General features: G+C 37.8%; 1 protein-coding gene across 1 annotated transcript in view; it reads left to right on the top strand.

Moving 5' to 3' along the window:
* RERG (RAS like estrogen regulated growth inhibitor) overlaps positions 1 to 14514 on the top strand; it is a 116903-nt gene extending 102389 nt beyond the window's left edge. Inside the window, exons 3-5 of the mRNA XM_060658275.3 lie at positions 496 to 552; positions 11137 to 11210; positions 12781 to 14514. Of these exons, the coding sequence (XP_060514258.1) occupies positions 496 to 552; positions 11137 to 11210; positions 12781 to 13188 (539 nt within the window). The 3' untranslated portion in view covers positions 13189 to 14514. The remainder of the gene's footprint in view (positions 1 to 495; positions 553 to 11136; positions 11211 to 12780) is intronic.
* Positions 14515 to 14971: the final 457 nt, after the last annotated feature.

Genomic DNA, 14971 nt, shown 5'->3' with positions numbered 1-14971 from the left:
GCTTTAATGAGTACTAATAAAATCCTTAATTTTGAAAATCTGTTTTTTTAATAATACCAATTACCAGCTAATGATCTTTTCATTGCAGTTAAAAATCATGTTTTCAACTCACCTTTGTCAATTGTTAGCAATATTCAAAACTTCAGATGCCTGTATTGTGACACTTTACGTCCAAATTCATTGTTCTGCTAAAAATTTTATATATGGGCATGTTCAAATTGTGATGTCTTTTCTTTGTTTGTTTGTTTTTATCCTATAACTAAGAGAACAAATCTAGCCTGTTGATTAATGCGCCATTAAAACATTATACCAATTTTTAGGCCACAATATGAAATAGAAAAAGCATCTGGGTAAACATAAATGAATGGATTGGGTTTACATGCCAAGAACTATAAAGCACATATAGTTGTCTGGGCTATTTCTCTTTCCATACAAGGATAAGAACTATAAGGAAATTAACAAATTTGTTTGAAATGTTGCTCTTTTCTTCCACAGCTCTTGTAGTGAGATTCCTGACCAAGCGCTTCATCTGGGAATATGATCCCACTCTTGGTAAGTCAAATTTTGTTTCTTCTTCCTTTCCACTCAAAGTTTATGACCCAAAAGAGACAATAACATTTTCTGTTGCAACCTTTTGAAGCACCTACCAAGTGTTTGGGAAGTGCCTTATCAAATCATGCAAAGAAGTCTGTAAAGAAGCGAGCCATGTGTCTCATGCTCTCTGTGCTTAGAACCATGCAGGATATTCATGCCTACATGAAGAAATCAGGTCAAACTGGGGACAAGAAGGGAGTGGGTACAACATGATGTCCATCTGTTGGAAATGTAGCATCGTTTTAATGGGAGAAGGATGCCACAGTGCACAGGCTAATCTGGTGTGGAAGAGAATGGCATGCTGAGGAGAGTATTACAATAAAAGAAGCCTTCTGAATGCTGATTTTGGGAAAACATAAAAGTAAACCATATTTCTCTCCAGTGAATCTGATCAAAGCCTATTTAAAAAAGAAAAAAGTGGTAGCAAAACTGGTATCTGTGGATCTTGAAAGTAGCCATAATATTGATGTATGAAGCATTCATGGTGTTTTTTAAATTGTCCAAAACATATTAGATACCTATTCAGTTATCATCTTCAAAATAATGCTGACAATCCATGGGTTCTAATTTAAGCTTCAGATTTTATTCTGCGTGAATCCTTTGAGTTTTGTTTCTGATGCTTCAAGGAGCCCAGCTGGTATTGTAAAAGTTGTTACTTTGATCCAGAGACAGGAGAGACGTACATCCATTGTTTGATTACCAGGCATAGTGTCCAGGTTGAGCTGGCCTCACTCAGAATACTGAAATGGGCAAAGAATATTCCTCTTTTTAAAGTTTCATTTTGTTTTGTTTTGGTTATCACTCCAAGCTGACATATGTTCAATTTAATTTTTTAATGTTTATTTATTTATGAGAGACAGAGAAAGAGCACAAGTGGGGGAGGGGCAGAGAGAGGGAAACAGAATCCGAAGCAGGCTCCAGGCTCTGAGTTGTCAGCACAGAGCCCGATGCGGGGCTCGAACCCACGAACCATTAAGATCATGACCTGAGCCGAAGTCAGCCGCGTAGCCAACTGAGCCACCCAGGCGCCCCTACATACATATGTTCAAGTTAAAAGGCAGCCTTCTTGGGGCACCTGGGTGGTTCAGTTGGTAGGGCATCCAACTCTTGATCTCAGGGTTGTGGGTTTGAGCCCCACATTGGGCTTCCCTTTGTGCCTCCTTTCATTGATTTTATTCATTCATTCAACAAATAAGTATTAAATGCCTCCTGTGTCATATATATTATATATGACCTATATATATATATATATATATATATATATATATATATATATATATATAATGCCATATATATTATTCTAGGTGGTGAAGATAAACCAATAGGCAGAAAGAGAAAGCCTGTGGCTTTTTCTGAGCTAACAGTCTAGTAAAGACAGAAGAGTCAATAAACAAATAAACAATGAATAGTGATAAGCACTATGAAGGAAGACTGGACTGAGAAGGAATACAGAGTGATCTTATAGTTTACTTATTTTTTAACTTTTTAATCTATCTGGAACTTATTTTAGTGAGAAGTACACACTGAAGATCCAACAATCTTTCCAAATAGTTGACAAACTTTCCTACTATTGTTTACTAAATGGTCCCCACCTTTCCCCACTACTTTCAAAGCTGTTTTTGTTTTTTTTTTTTTTAATACACTGTATTATTTACACTAGGCTGCAGTTCTAGATTTGCTTTTCATGTCTGTCTCCAGTACCGCACTCTTGATAACTGTATGCTTTTTAGCACATTGTGACACACAGGAGGGAAAATCTTCTCTCTTTAACTTTCTACAAAATTATCTTGGCCAGTATTTCTAGTTTATTCTTCCAGGCCAATTTTAAAAACTCTGTCATAACATGACATGATTTTGATTAGAATTGCATTAAAACTATAAATTACTTTGAGAAGAGTCACATCCTTATGGGATTCAGGGTTTGTTTGTTTTTTTTTTTTAATCTAATAGCATGCCTCTACATTTATTAATCTTTACTTCTCTGTTTTTGCTATTAAATAGTTTTTAAACATCAATAATTTTTAAAATGTTTTGGATATAGCCACAATCTAATCTTAAGAGGATGTATTTGGATCAAGAACACACTTGGTTTTAAAATATCAAACAACTGTGTATTGTTTGTCCCACGTAAGTAAATGCTTACTCTTATATTTTTATCACTTATATAATTTCTACAAAGATTGTGGTTCGGAGACTCTTAATGGCTATGGGAGTTCAGTAGAAAAATACTAATCTTATTTACCAATCCCAGTGTATCTCAACAAAAGATGAAGCTTATGAAAAATGATCTCATAAATTTTTTTACCTCTCTGAATATGTTCTAGTAACTAATGTTACTATTTTACATTAGTCTTAGGTGAACCATTTTCCCTTTTCTTTTATTCATTCTGAAAAACAACTGCTGTTAATAGAAATCTGCCTGTATCAGTTACTTATAATGCAGACTTCCTTCAGTAAGAACAATGAAACTTTATTGAGTGACCTTGTACTGTACTGTTCAGAAAGGATTTCAGCTGCTAAGCAACAAAGTGTTGATCAGACTTCGGGAGTACCAGGCATATGACTCACTCCCAGGTGAGAGTTTTATGAACTCACCCTGGAAACTGATGTGTGTGTGTGTGTGTGTGCATGTGTGTGTATTTGTGTACTAGAAGTCCCCAGTGTTCTAGCTAACAGAAGCTAGATTTGATTTGATTCAAGATGAATCAAGCACGTCCTGGACTTCACTACATTTTGTCATAGAGTTTCAAAACCACCACCAAAAAGGGAAAGCTACCGTTAAAAAGCAAAGTGGCATATCTGTAAAAACCAGTCTTGAATTCTGAATTCAGAGCCTTCCTCAAAACCATGGGGTATAACACTGTATGTTAATTATATTTCAATAAGAGAAAGAAAGGGAAAACATGTTTAATAGTGCAATTTTTTCCACCTGTAACAGAATTATTGCCCCATGAGAAGCTGAAGACTATGAACACCATTCCACATATTAACCCAGTTGGAATAATATCTACTGCTCTGAAGTAAATCTGTGAAGAATAGATTTGCTAGTACACTAGCAAATGAGTCCCAGACTTTTAGATATCAGTAGGCTTTGCTTTTTGTTTTTTTAATTGTTTTTAATATTTATTTATTTTTGAAGGAGAAAGAGACAGAGTGTGAGTGGAAGAGGGGCAGAGAGAGAGAGAAAGAGAGAGAGACAGAATCCGAAGCAGACTCCAAGCTCTGAGCTGGCAGCACAGAACCCGACACGGGCTTGAACCCATGAACTGCCAGATCATGACCTGCGCCGAAGGTGGATGCTTAACCGATTGAGCCACCCAGGCACCCCACTTTTTGTTTTTTAAGGAGAAGGATTTTCACGGGAACTCCAATTAGGGATGCAAGCAAGGCTCAGAGGGTGAGAGAGAACTAAACCCGGATTCTATTTGCACTTGCATTTCATAGAAGCAGTGAATACCTTTAACATCCAATTTTTTTTGGAGGATATAACCTAAGAAATTTAGTTTTCCTTAATTTTTTTTTTTTTTATTTCACTGTGGGATCAGTGAAATCTTTGTCAGAGACCAGAGCTGGCTTAGGAATAGCATTTGAAAACCAGCACTGCAGCCTGTGAGATTTGGGACTTGCATCATCTGACCAGGAAAAACCCTGATGGTGGTGAGTGTAATATTCTAGTTGTAGAACAACAGGGTCCATGTTCTGATTAGATCCCCAGCAAGAACTGAATCCCTACTTCTGAGAGTCGTATTACCCTCTGAGAGTGTTGATCATGCCAGAGAATACGGTAAAGACTGAGATGGTGTGTATAGGTGTGTGTGTGTGTGTGTGTGTGTGTGTGTGTGTGTGTGTGTGTGTTGGGGTGTTTGGAGAGGAAGAGAGACTATTCGTCAGCACTTACCGCTACTACTACTGTATTGGAGGCACCCTACTCCATTTGAATGGATTACAGGGCTCTCTGTGTCATTAGTAAAGGCTCAGACGGGAATGAGGGTAGGAATTGGCAGTCAGATCAATTGGCACTTTGATTTTGTGATTGGTTCTTCCTTCCTGCACTCCACTACCCTCTGTTTGGAAAGGCTTATCCAAGAGAGAGGCACACCCGGAACAAATTTACTCAACTGGATACTAAGGCAGAGGTGCTTAGCCGACTCATGGAACTATTTAATATCGGCTCAGCAAGGAACTTAAAGATCATCGTTTGACAAATAAGGAAACAAGGCCAGTGAAGTAAATTTATCCAAGATTATGTGGCTAGTTTGTGGTTAGACCAGTAATAGAACTCAAGTCAAATAATGGAACTCAAGTCAGTACAATTTCCATTGTAGTATAAATCAAAACATTACTAAATGCTGTTGTTACTGTGCTGGCTACACGTCCATCTTAATACGTTGAAATTTGCAAAAAGCTAAATTGGTAAAAGGATTAACCATACACGACGTCCCTCTGAGCATTAATTTCTCTTAGAATATACAAAATATATTTTGATTTATAAAAATGTTGCTGAATGCAGTTCATATACAATGAAACTCAGATATAATTTTTAATATGCCTAATTTCATCTTGAAACTAATAATTGGTGTTATAGTATATGATATTTTGGTTCATTTAGATATATGCCTTAAATAATCTAACCCCCCTTCCCTTTAAAAGGGAAAAAAAGACTCGGGGTGCCTGGGTGGCTCAGTTGGTTGAGCTTCTGACTCTTGATTTAGGTTCAGGTCATGCTCCCAGAGTCATAGGATCAAGCCCCAAGTCAGACTCCACACGAGGTGTGGAACCTGTTTAAGATTCTCTCTGTCCTTTTCCCTCTGCCCCCCTGCTCTCTGCGTGCACACACGCACACACACTCTCTCTCTCAAAGAAAAAAGAAAAAGAAAGAAAAGAAAAAAAGACTCAAAATTACATTTTAAGTTAATATGAACAAAATGAAAAGTGTGTCCAACCTCCACACAGATACACGTTGTCTCTTACGTTTTAAAATGCATAGTGGAGTTTAATTCCAAAAAGTGCTCAGTACATTTTCTAGAATTATATCTTCATTGCAGTTAGCACACAGATGTACATTTCGCCTGTGTGGGCTATACTTCCACTGTTTACGTGAAGATATGTGTTCTAATGAGAGAAGAGGCTTAAAGAGAGAAGGCTCAAAATGGCATAAAACCAGTATTCAGCTTAGATGAAATCACTGCCGCTCCCCGCTGCTGTGTCTGTGACAGACATTCCCTCATTTCCTGCATTTCATCACTTTCGTTTTAGCTAACAAACAGCCAAAGAATCGCACAGCTCCATACAATTTTCATTATATTTTATTTCCCCCCTACTGTGGCCTTCTGTGGTTGAAACACATATCCTATTTATCATGGAAGCAACAGAGAAAAATGTCCCTGTCTGTCAGGCAATTTATGGTGTAAGGAGATGGAAGAGGGCCCAGAACTCTGTTTTCCAGGCCCCAGGGTGGATGCCAGCCCTTTTAAAAAGGAAGGTAGCACAAAGGCCACCACTGAACAGTAGCAGGAGAGACAGAAAGGACATAGATCCTAACATGCATGCTGCTGTCTGGGCCTCTCTTCCTCAAGCTGGAGCACTGAAGATGCAAAAGGAAAATCATTGAGAGAAGATTCATACATGAGTAGTTGCTGTAAATGGTGTTTTTTATAATTTTTTACTATTTATTTATTTGAGAGAGAAAGAAAGCAGGGGAGGGGCAGGGAGAGAGGGAGATACAGAATTCAAAGCAAGCTCCAGACTGAGCTGTCACCACAGAGCCCACCGGAGGCTTGAACTCGCAAACCTCGAGATTGTGACCTGAGCCAAAGACTGCCGCTTAACCCACTGAGCCACCCACATGCTCCTGTAAATGGTATTTTAGAGCAATAAATTATACAAAAGAATAACCTCCCATTTAACATAAAGAGTAGGGGGATGAAATGTTCTAGAATTGAGAACCATTGTCCATACCACGTATGGATTACCTATTCTAAGAGAATAATAATGCTGCAAAATATGCTTATTAAAATATATTAAGTATAACCTCACTTTTTTGAGAGAGAGAGGGAGACAGCGCATGCACTTGAGCAGGGGAGGGGCAGAGAGAGAGAATCTTAAACAGGCTCCACACTCAACACTCAGGGCTCGATCTCACAACCATGAGATTATGACCTGAGCTGAAATCAAGACTCTGATGCTCAACAGACACCCAGGCACCCCAAACATAACCTCACTTTAAAATTTTACTATTCAGGGGCGCCTGGGTGGCTCAGTCTGTTAAGCATCTGACTTCAGCTCAGCTCATGATCTCACGGTTCATGAGTTTGAGCCCCGCAAAAGGCTCTGTGCTGACAGCTCAGAGCCTGGAACCTGCTTCGGATTCTGTGTCTCCCTCTGTCTCTGCCTTTCCCCTGCTCACACTCTGTCTGTCTTTCAAAAATAAATAAATATTTTTAAAAATTTGCATTTTACTGTTCAGAAAAGACTTCAGTTATGTGCCATGCCTATGGCAATGATCATGACACAGGCTGATGGCAGGTAGAAGGCTAGGTTTTGCCACTTAGTTAAGCCTCCTTTCTGCAGTTTGTATTTTTAGGTAGGACAATATATTTGTAGCAAAGTAGCAAAAAACTGTGGTCCCAAAAGAACTGTAAAATAGTTGATGAGATAGAGAAATGAAAGTCAGAAAAATGAGATAGGAACAAATAAATAAAAGGACTGGCTCACTGGGTACCCCGTTGAGAGAGAAACCTGCAGGTTTATTTGGTTGGTTGGTCGATTGGTTGGTGAATTGGATAGTTGAGGTGTAAAGAATTAAATTAATCATACTGCTCTATCCATGTGCTTGTGAAGCCTTTATATTATTTATATTATGTTTACATAATTATATCATATATATTAGGTATTATTATATTTCTATTATTTTTATTATTTATATTATTTCACTTTCTTTTTCTGGCATTCCCATTTGACACCATTGCCCTCCTCTTTCCCATAGGTATATAATCTAATATGTTTGACACTTTACATAGTGGTAGAGGCCGAATTCCAAAGGCAGTCTTCCTGAGTTTCAAGGCCAATGCTACCACTTACTTACCACTTATCCCTGTGTGACCTTTGACAAGTTATTAAATGTTGTTGTGCCTCAGTATCCTTGTGTAAAATGGAGGTAACAGTAATACCTACCACAGAGATATTTGTGAAGATTAAATGCATTAATATGAGTAAAGCATTAGAACAATTCATGTTCAAATGGCAAGCAGTATGTACTAAGTATTACATATTTTTTGAAAAAGGTATTTTTTGTGTGTATCCATATACTTTAAATTTATATAAATTTCATTGTGCTATAGATCTTCCTATAATGGTAATCATGTGGTTCTTTATTCTAGTGCTTTTTTTTTTCCCTTTAGTGCTTCAGTGTATTACATTGCATGGATAGAAACAATACCCAAATTTTGGGGCACCTGGGTGGCTCAGTCGGTTAAGCATCCGACTTTGGCTCAGGTCATGATCTCACAGTCTGTGAGTTCGAGCCCCGCATCAGGCTCTGTGCTGACATCTCAGAACCTGGATCCTACTTCAGATTCTGTGTCTCCCTCTCTCTCTGCCCCTCCTCTGCTCACGCTCTGTCTCTTTCTCTCTCTCAAAAATAAACATTAAAAAAATTTTAAAAAAACCTCTCCAAATTATGGAAAGAGCCCAAATTTCCATCAACTGATGAATGGATAAAGAAGAGGTTGTATGTATATACAATGAAATATTACTCAGACATAAAAAAGAATGGAATCTTACCATTTGCCACAACGTAGATGGAGGTAGAGAGTATCATGCTAAGCGAAAAAAGTCAATCAGGGAAAGACAGATACTATATGATCTCACTCATATGTGGAATTTTAGCAACAAAACAAATGATGATGGGGGCGGAAGGGGTAGAGAGGCAAACCAAGAAATAGACTCTTAACTATAGAGAACAAACTGATGGTTAGCGGGGGGGGGGGGGGGGGGGCGGTGGGTGGTGGGATGGGTGAAATAGGTGACGGGGATTAAGGAGTCCATTTATGATGAGCACCAGGTGTATAACTAACTGGTTAAATAAAAACTGAAAAAAATTGCACTGATAGATTTTCAACACCCTGCATTTTTGAAATTAACTGATCAGTGATATACTTTTCTTATTACACTGTTAGATTCCACTGGTAATATTTTATTTAGAATTCATGACTCTAAGGTGTCTGGGTGGCTCATCAAACTCTTGATCCCGGCTTGGGTCATGATCTCATGGTTTGTGGGATTGAGCCCTGCATCAGGCTCTGCGCTGACAGCATGGAGCCTGCTTGGGATTCTCTCTCTCTCTCTGTGCCCCTACCCTGCTCTTGTTCTCTGTCTTTATCTCTGTCTCTGTCTTTCTCTCAAAAAATAAACTTAAAAAAAAAAAACTTAAAAAAATTTATGAATCAATGTTCAAGAATGAAGTGAACCTATGACTTTATTTTATTTTTTCTCTTATTACTCTTGTAATACTTGTTAGAGTCAGCATATGCCCCATAAAAGGAATTGGATAGATATCCTTTTCTATTTTCTAGAACAACTTGTTTAATGTTTCTAGAAATCTCCTTTAAAACCAATTGGATGCAGTTGCTCTTCATGATTAGAAGAGATCTACAATTAACGTCTAAATTATTTACTGGTTATTGATCAACTTAAGTGCTGTAGTTCTCAGTGCACCCACCAGTGCATCTTTTAATCCAAGAATTTATCAGGTTTGAAATGTGTTGGTATGCAGTTCATAATATTATTGTATTTTCATTTCATCAGAATATGTAGTTATTTCTTCCTTTATGCCAAATTTTGTTTGATTACTCCTTCTCTTTCAATTTACTAGTCAGTATTGCCACATTTTTTTATCTCTACTCCCCCCCTCTTTTTTTAATCCTTTCAAGCCTCATGCTTCGGTTTGTTAACCTTGTGTAATTTTTTCTTCTGCACTTTTTTCTCTTTTATTTCTTTCCTCATATTTTCTTGGATTTATTCTATGTTCCTCTTCTGATATGTTGAGTTGACTACTTAACTCACTTTTTTCCTATTCTTATTTATTGATGTCATCTTCGGGAGTAAGACAACTACATTAGCTCATTCAAATATGCCTCTTGTCTCTCCCCAGCCCTCACACCCTGATGTATTGGTATCATCTAGAATAGTAGTTCTCAATTACTTTCAATGTGGTTTTATTCCTTTGTTTTACTCCATTGGGACCTTGAATTCAGTTTTACTGGTGAGAAGTCTAATATCAATCTGAGTCAAGTCCTTTTGTAAATGATGTGCCTTTTTTCTCTAGATCCTTTAAAATTTTTCTGTATCATTGATATCCCTAAATTTTTCTATAATTGTTTTATATATGGGGCTTTTCCTCTTGTGTGCCCTTTTTGTCCTTTTGAACTGAATTGTTCAATGTCTTTTATCTTAGAAATTCTCAGATATTACAGCCTCATATATGATTACCCCCATCCCCCACCCCCCATATGTTTTATTCTCTTTGAGGCTCATTTTATAAGAGGTAATAACATGTCTAGATCTATTATCCATCACTCTTATATTTTAACTTTACATTTTTCTTCTTCTTATCATTTACTGATATCTTCTGGAAGAGTTCCCCAACCTGGCCTTCGGCTCGGTCAAACATTTGTTGACTTCATTATTTCAACTGTTCTAGTTTTCATACAGAGCAGCACCAGGTGGTATTTATTTTAATCTCTGGTGTAAATTTCATGTGGTGAAAGGCACACTCAGACCACCCAAAGTTCTCACTTCTCCTAACTTCTCATCCCAGTAGAGCTTGGGGACCAACCACTCTGATATTAGCCTACCAGCCTTCAGCTGGTACTGAGCTGTTATTTTTCTACCTTGAAGAGGTAATAAGAGCAAGAGAACTCTGCTTTCTTGTGTCTCCATCCCTGTGGCCCAGCCTTCCTCTGCTCTCCTCACAACCCCCAAATGTGGGGTCCAATCTCCTTCTACTGCCACAAGGGTTTTTCATAGCTTTAAATGGTAATTTTTTACATGGATGGCTATCCACATCCTCTAATGTCTATCGCATTGTCAGGGTTGAGGTCTTGAAAGAAATGAACAGCTCCTGCTTTTATGTCATCTTGTCAGGAACAGTAATTAAAAGTGATTTCCAGAAACTGGATTTTAGGAGTATCAAGACAGAATGTGTTTTGTGGGAATCACCTTCTCAGTCTAGGATGTGGAAGCCTTATTTTAGGAGGAAGAGGTCATCAGAAAGCTGAGCTGATAAGAGAATAGAGTGAGTGAAGAGACAAAGAGATTCTCCCATGCTATACCCTGAAAGTCTGTGGCTCCCTGATGAGACTCTATACTTCCAGGATCTTAAAGAGTGCAGAAGTGGCACATTCTTAGACATCCATCCTCTCCTTCCAGGATGCACATTTCCTTATGCCAAATAGACATACTTCTGTGACTAAAGGTCGAATTAAATCATGCACTTATTTACTTTTTTATCTTCTTCTTTTTTTTTTCTGCTCATTCCCTCAGAATCAACCTACCGACACCAAGCAAACATTGATGATGAAGTTGTCACCATGGAGATACTAGATACTGCTGGTCAGGTGAATAAAGGGTTCAGCTAAAATGTTTTCTGTATTAAATAAGAATGATACATGTATGTGCATTCTATAAACAAAATTAAGATATTTTCCTACAATTAACTAATGATGCCTAAAGACTTTTTTCTTTAATTATCTAGTTATTTGTATATTAACGTATTTGCAACAGCTTGTGTATGCATCCTTATATAAATTGCCCAGTACTTCAGGGGTTGGGGGAGGTTGAAAATAACATTCACATGACGTCATCCAGAATAGAATTACCAACATATATTTTCGGGGGATGGCAAGATATTAATAGATTCATGGTTCAGTGTTTGAAATGCTCTGATAGAGTGAAGCAGATATTTTTACTGGAGTAGTTCTCAGAGCCTTTAGTATGCCTTAGCGTATGATGAATCCTTAAGAGTTTTGGTAGCTATTCTGTTCCAAACTTATATAACCTCCAAATATTTTTTCAGAATACTTTATTTTGGGAATCTCTCCTGTAATATTCTTTCCAGACCTCACCATATCCTATTGAAAATTTGAGCCACATAATTGAATAATAATAATCCATTAAAAAGGAAGCTAATATAAATTTTCTCTGATGTCCGTATGTTCTGAGATTACAAATGGGTTCATAGGATAGGTATCGTTCCCAAGAATAAGAATGACCACTAAGAATGAAAATTAGGAAGCTGACGTATTCCATGGTGCTTCATCAGTGACCTATGACCCAAAGAAGACTTGAATTAAACTGTTTAATCCAAGAAATGTTCTTGTAACTAGCTATACACTTTTCTTTCTCACCATCACCTCCTTTTTATGTTTTCCCTTCCACCCAGCCCTGATTCTAGAAAGAGGCGACAGGGAATTACATGCCTGCAAAGGTTATTTGAGCCCATGAGGGCAATGCATTTTCAAATCATACATGCTACTTTCCTAAAAAGGGGTGATCATCCCCTTAGAAAATGACTTGAAATGAATTTCTATCATTACTGGGACTTTATAATATTTCTGCGGTGTTAAGATAGAAAGAAAAAAAAAAACCCAAAGCCCCTAGCTTTGAGTTTGACTTTCTATCCATTTGTTCACTGTTTTTCTGTCCCCGGTGCCTAATTGTCTATAAGCCAAAGACAAAGAGATTAAAGCAAAAAACAAAATCAAAACCATTCACTAAGCTGTGCCTCTAAATCTGATCTCTATAGGGTGGGGTAATGTCTGCTTGTCTGTTACCTATTTGCCAATTCTTTGTGATGAAAAGCCTTAGAGGCAGTGTGTTCAACTAAGATAATTTCTTTATAGTTCTTGTAATTATGGATTTAATGATATGGCAAGAAGAAAATTAGAAGCAGAAAGTTAAAGGTCTATGCAGTTAAGAACGTTTTTAGTTCCCCAACATATCTTGCTATGAGTAAGTAATGCTTCTATTCCAAAGTGATTGGAGTAGAAGGTAAGCTTGTACAGGCAGACTATCAAGAAATTTTAATTACATGGAGTAGTAATTAAGGAATCACCATTGGCATTAGCCGCATCTATACATGGTGATTACTTCTAATTCTCCCAACTGCCATTGTTTTCTTGTCAACAGGAAGACACCATTCAGAGGGAAGGACACATGCGTTGGGGAGAAGGCTTTGTGCTGGTTTATGACATTACTGACCGAGGAAGTTTTGAGGAAGTGCTGCCACTTAAGAACATCCTGGATGAGGTCAAGAAGCCCAAGAATGTGACTCTCATCTTGGTTGGAAACAAAGCTGACTTGGACCACTCCAGACAGGTTAGTACAGAAGAAGGGGAGAAGCTGGCCACTGAACTGGCATGTGCTTTTTATGAGTGTTCTGCCTGCACTGGAGAAGGGAACATCACCGAGATATTCTATGAGCTGTGTCGAGAGGTGCGTCGCAGGAGGATGGTCCAGGGCAAGACGAGGCGACGCAGCTCCACCACGCATGTCAAGCAAGCCATTAACAAGATGCTCACCAAAATCAGTAGTTAAGGCAGCACTGTTCTTGCAAAGCCCCTACGGAGGTGAGTCAGGTTATTGGAAACACTTTCTTGCCCTCTTCCCCCCCACCCCTTTTCCCAAAAAATAAAAGAAAATACTCCATTCCTTGTGCTGACTCTGGGAAATGCCTGGGCTTCCCATTGTTCCCGGGCTTCCTGGATGTTGAGAAGTCATAGGGTGTTTTATGCAATTTTAGTGCTGACAATGTCTCCCTTTCCTGCTTGAATAAGATACACTCTATTGCAGTTTGAACCTGTAATCACCAGAGATTCTGAAATGGCTGGGCTCATATTACACTATTTTTAGGCATCTTCACCTTGCTTCAATAGGTTGGAAGCTTTCAAAGGCATTTTTAAATTCCATTCTTTGTCAAAGACTGCAAATGATCATCTTAAACGTCTAAAGTAATGGAAGATCCCGTAAAAACCCAGGAAGAGTAGCTGAGGTAGTGGAGCAGGGAATAGAGCCCTGGTTCCTTTTTGAAAAGAGGATTTTCTGAATGATCTCCAATTGTCTAGTTTTTCTTTAACCCTTATTTTGTCCTTAAACCCAACGTGTTCTCACAGTTTTCCACCGTAGTAGAGTTCCATTTCAGTTTGAGCAGGCTCTCTCAATGGGCCATTGATCATCGTACTCTGATTCTTCTTGTGTGGCTTCAGTAAGATTTCAGCATAAGAGAGGCAGAATTGATCTTCAGAGCCTGCTGGGCCATTTCTCACAAAGCCCAGGGCAATGTGAAGACTTTAGGAGGCTTTTCACCAAACCTTGACTTTATTGAATGCTACTAAAGGATTTAGATTAGAGATGTCCCATTCATTTGTCTCTCTGCTTGTCATCTTAGCAGAAAGACAACAGTGCAAAAAACAGGAAAAGTAAGAATGAAGCTGAACCAACCTTCATTGGGGGAGCCAACGCTCTAATGCCAGTAAGAAAAATTAGCCTCTGATTCATTAAATTGGCTACATGACTTCTTCTAATTTTTAGGATAAGTTGATTCACTTAGAATTCAGAAAAGAATGAGTGATTGAAATTCACTATATCTGAATAAATGTGTATAAAACAAGATTCTTATATTGTGAAGGTAAGGTCTATAACTGATAAAACTTTATGAATCTTTTTTCCCTATTATGCCCCCATATATCAAAATTTGGGCACTTTATTTTAGAAGAAAATATATATCTTTTACATATGTGTGTATTTATAAATGCATAAGTATATGTATAAAAATTTGTAAGAGTTGAAGGCTTTAATTCACCAATGCATTTGGACAATTTGGTGTAACTATTTTATGTGATATAATAAAAAGCATAATTTTCACATTCTGTCACATCCAAGCAGTCTTTGTTGTGATAACATGAAAAGTTTGTAATTTTAGGAAAGGCTTGAAAAGACAATCGAATTGCAGGGTCGATGCAGCAGTGAATGTGATATACAAAACAAGCTCCTGTTCATAATAGTAGCTATTGTTTTAGAATGCTTAGGTGTTATTTTACACACTTTATGTATTATCAAATCCTCAAATACCTTATGCAAGAGATATTACAATGATCACAATTGCAGGGATGAAGATATTGAGCCCTGAGAAAAAATGACGGCACAGCTATTTAGTGGGTAGAGTCAGGATTTGAACCCAGAGAGGCAGTGACACTGTAGAGCCCATACTATTATCCACTATGGAATATTAGTAAAATGACATATAGCTCTTATTCTGGAGCTGTGGGAATTAAGACACAGGAAGGAGAAAATGTAGGGAAGACTTGCTTCATTTATGATT

This window comes from Panthera onca, chromosome B4, assembly GCF_046562875.1.
Source record: "Panthera onca isolate mPanOnc1 chromosome B4, mPanOnc1 haplotype 2, whole genome shotgun sequence".
NCBI lineage: Eukaryota > Metazoa > Chordata > Mammalia > Carnivora > Felidae > Panthera > Panthera onca.
This window is presented reverse-complemented; position numbering and strand designations above follow the sequence as displayed.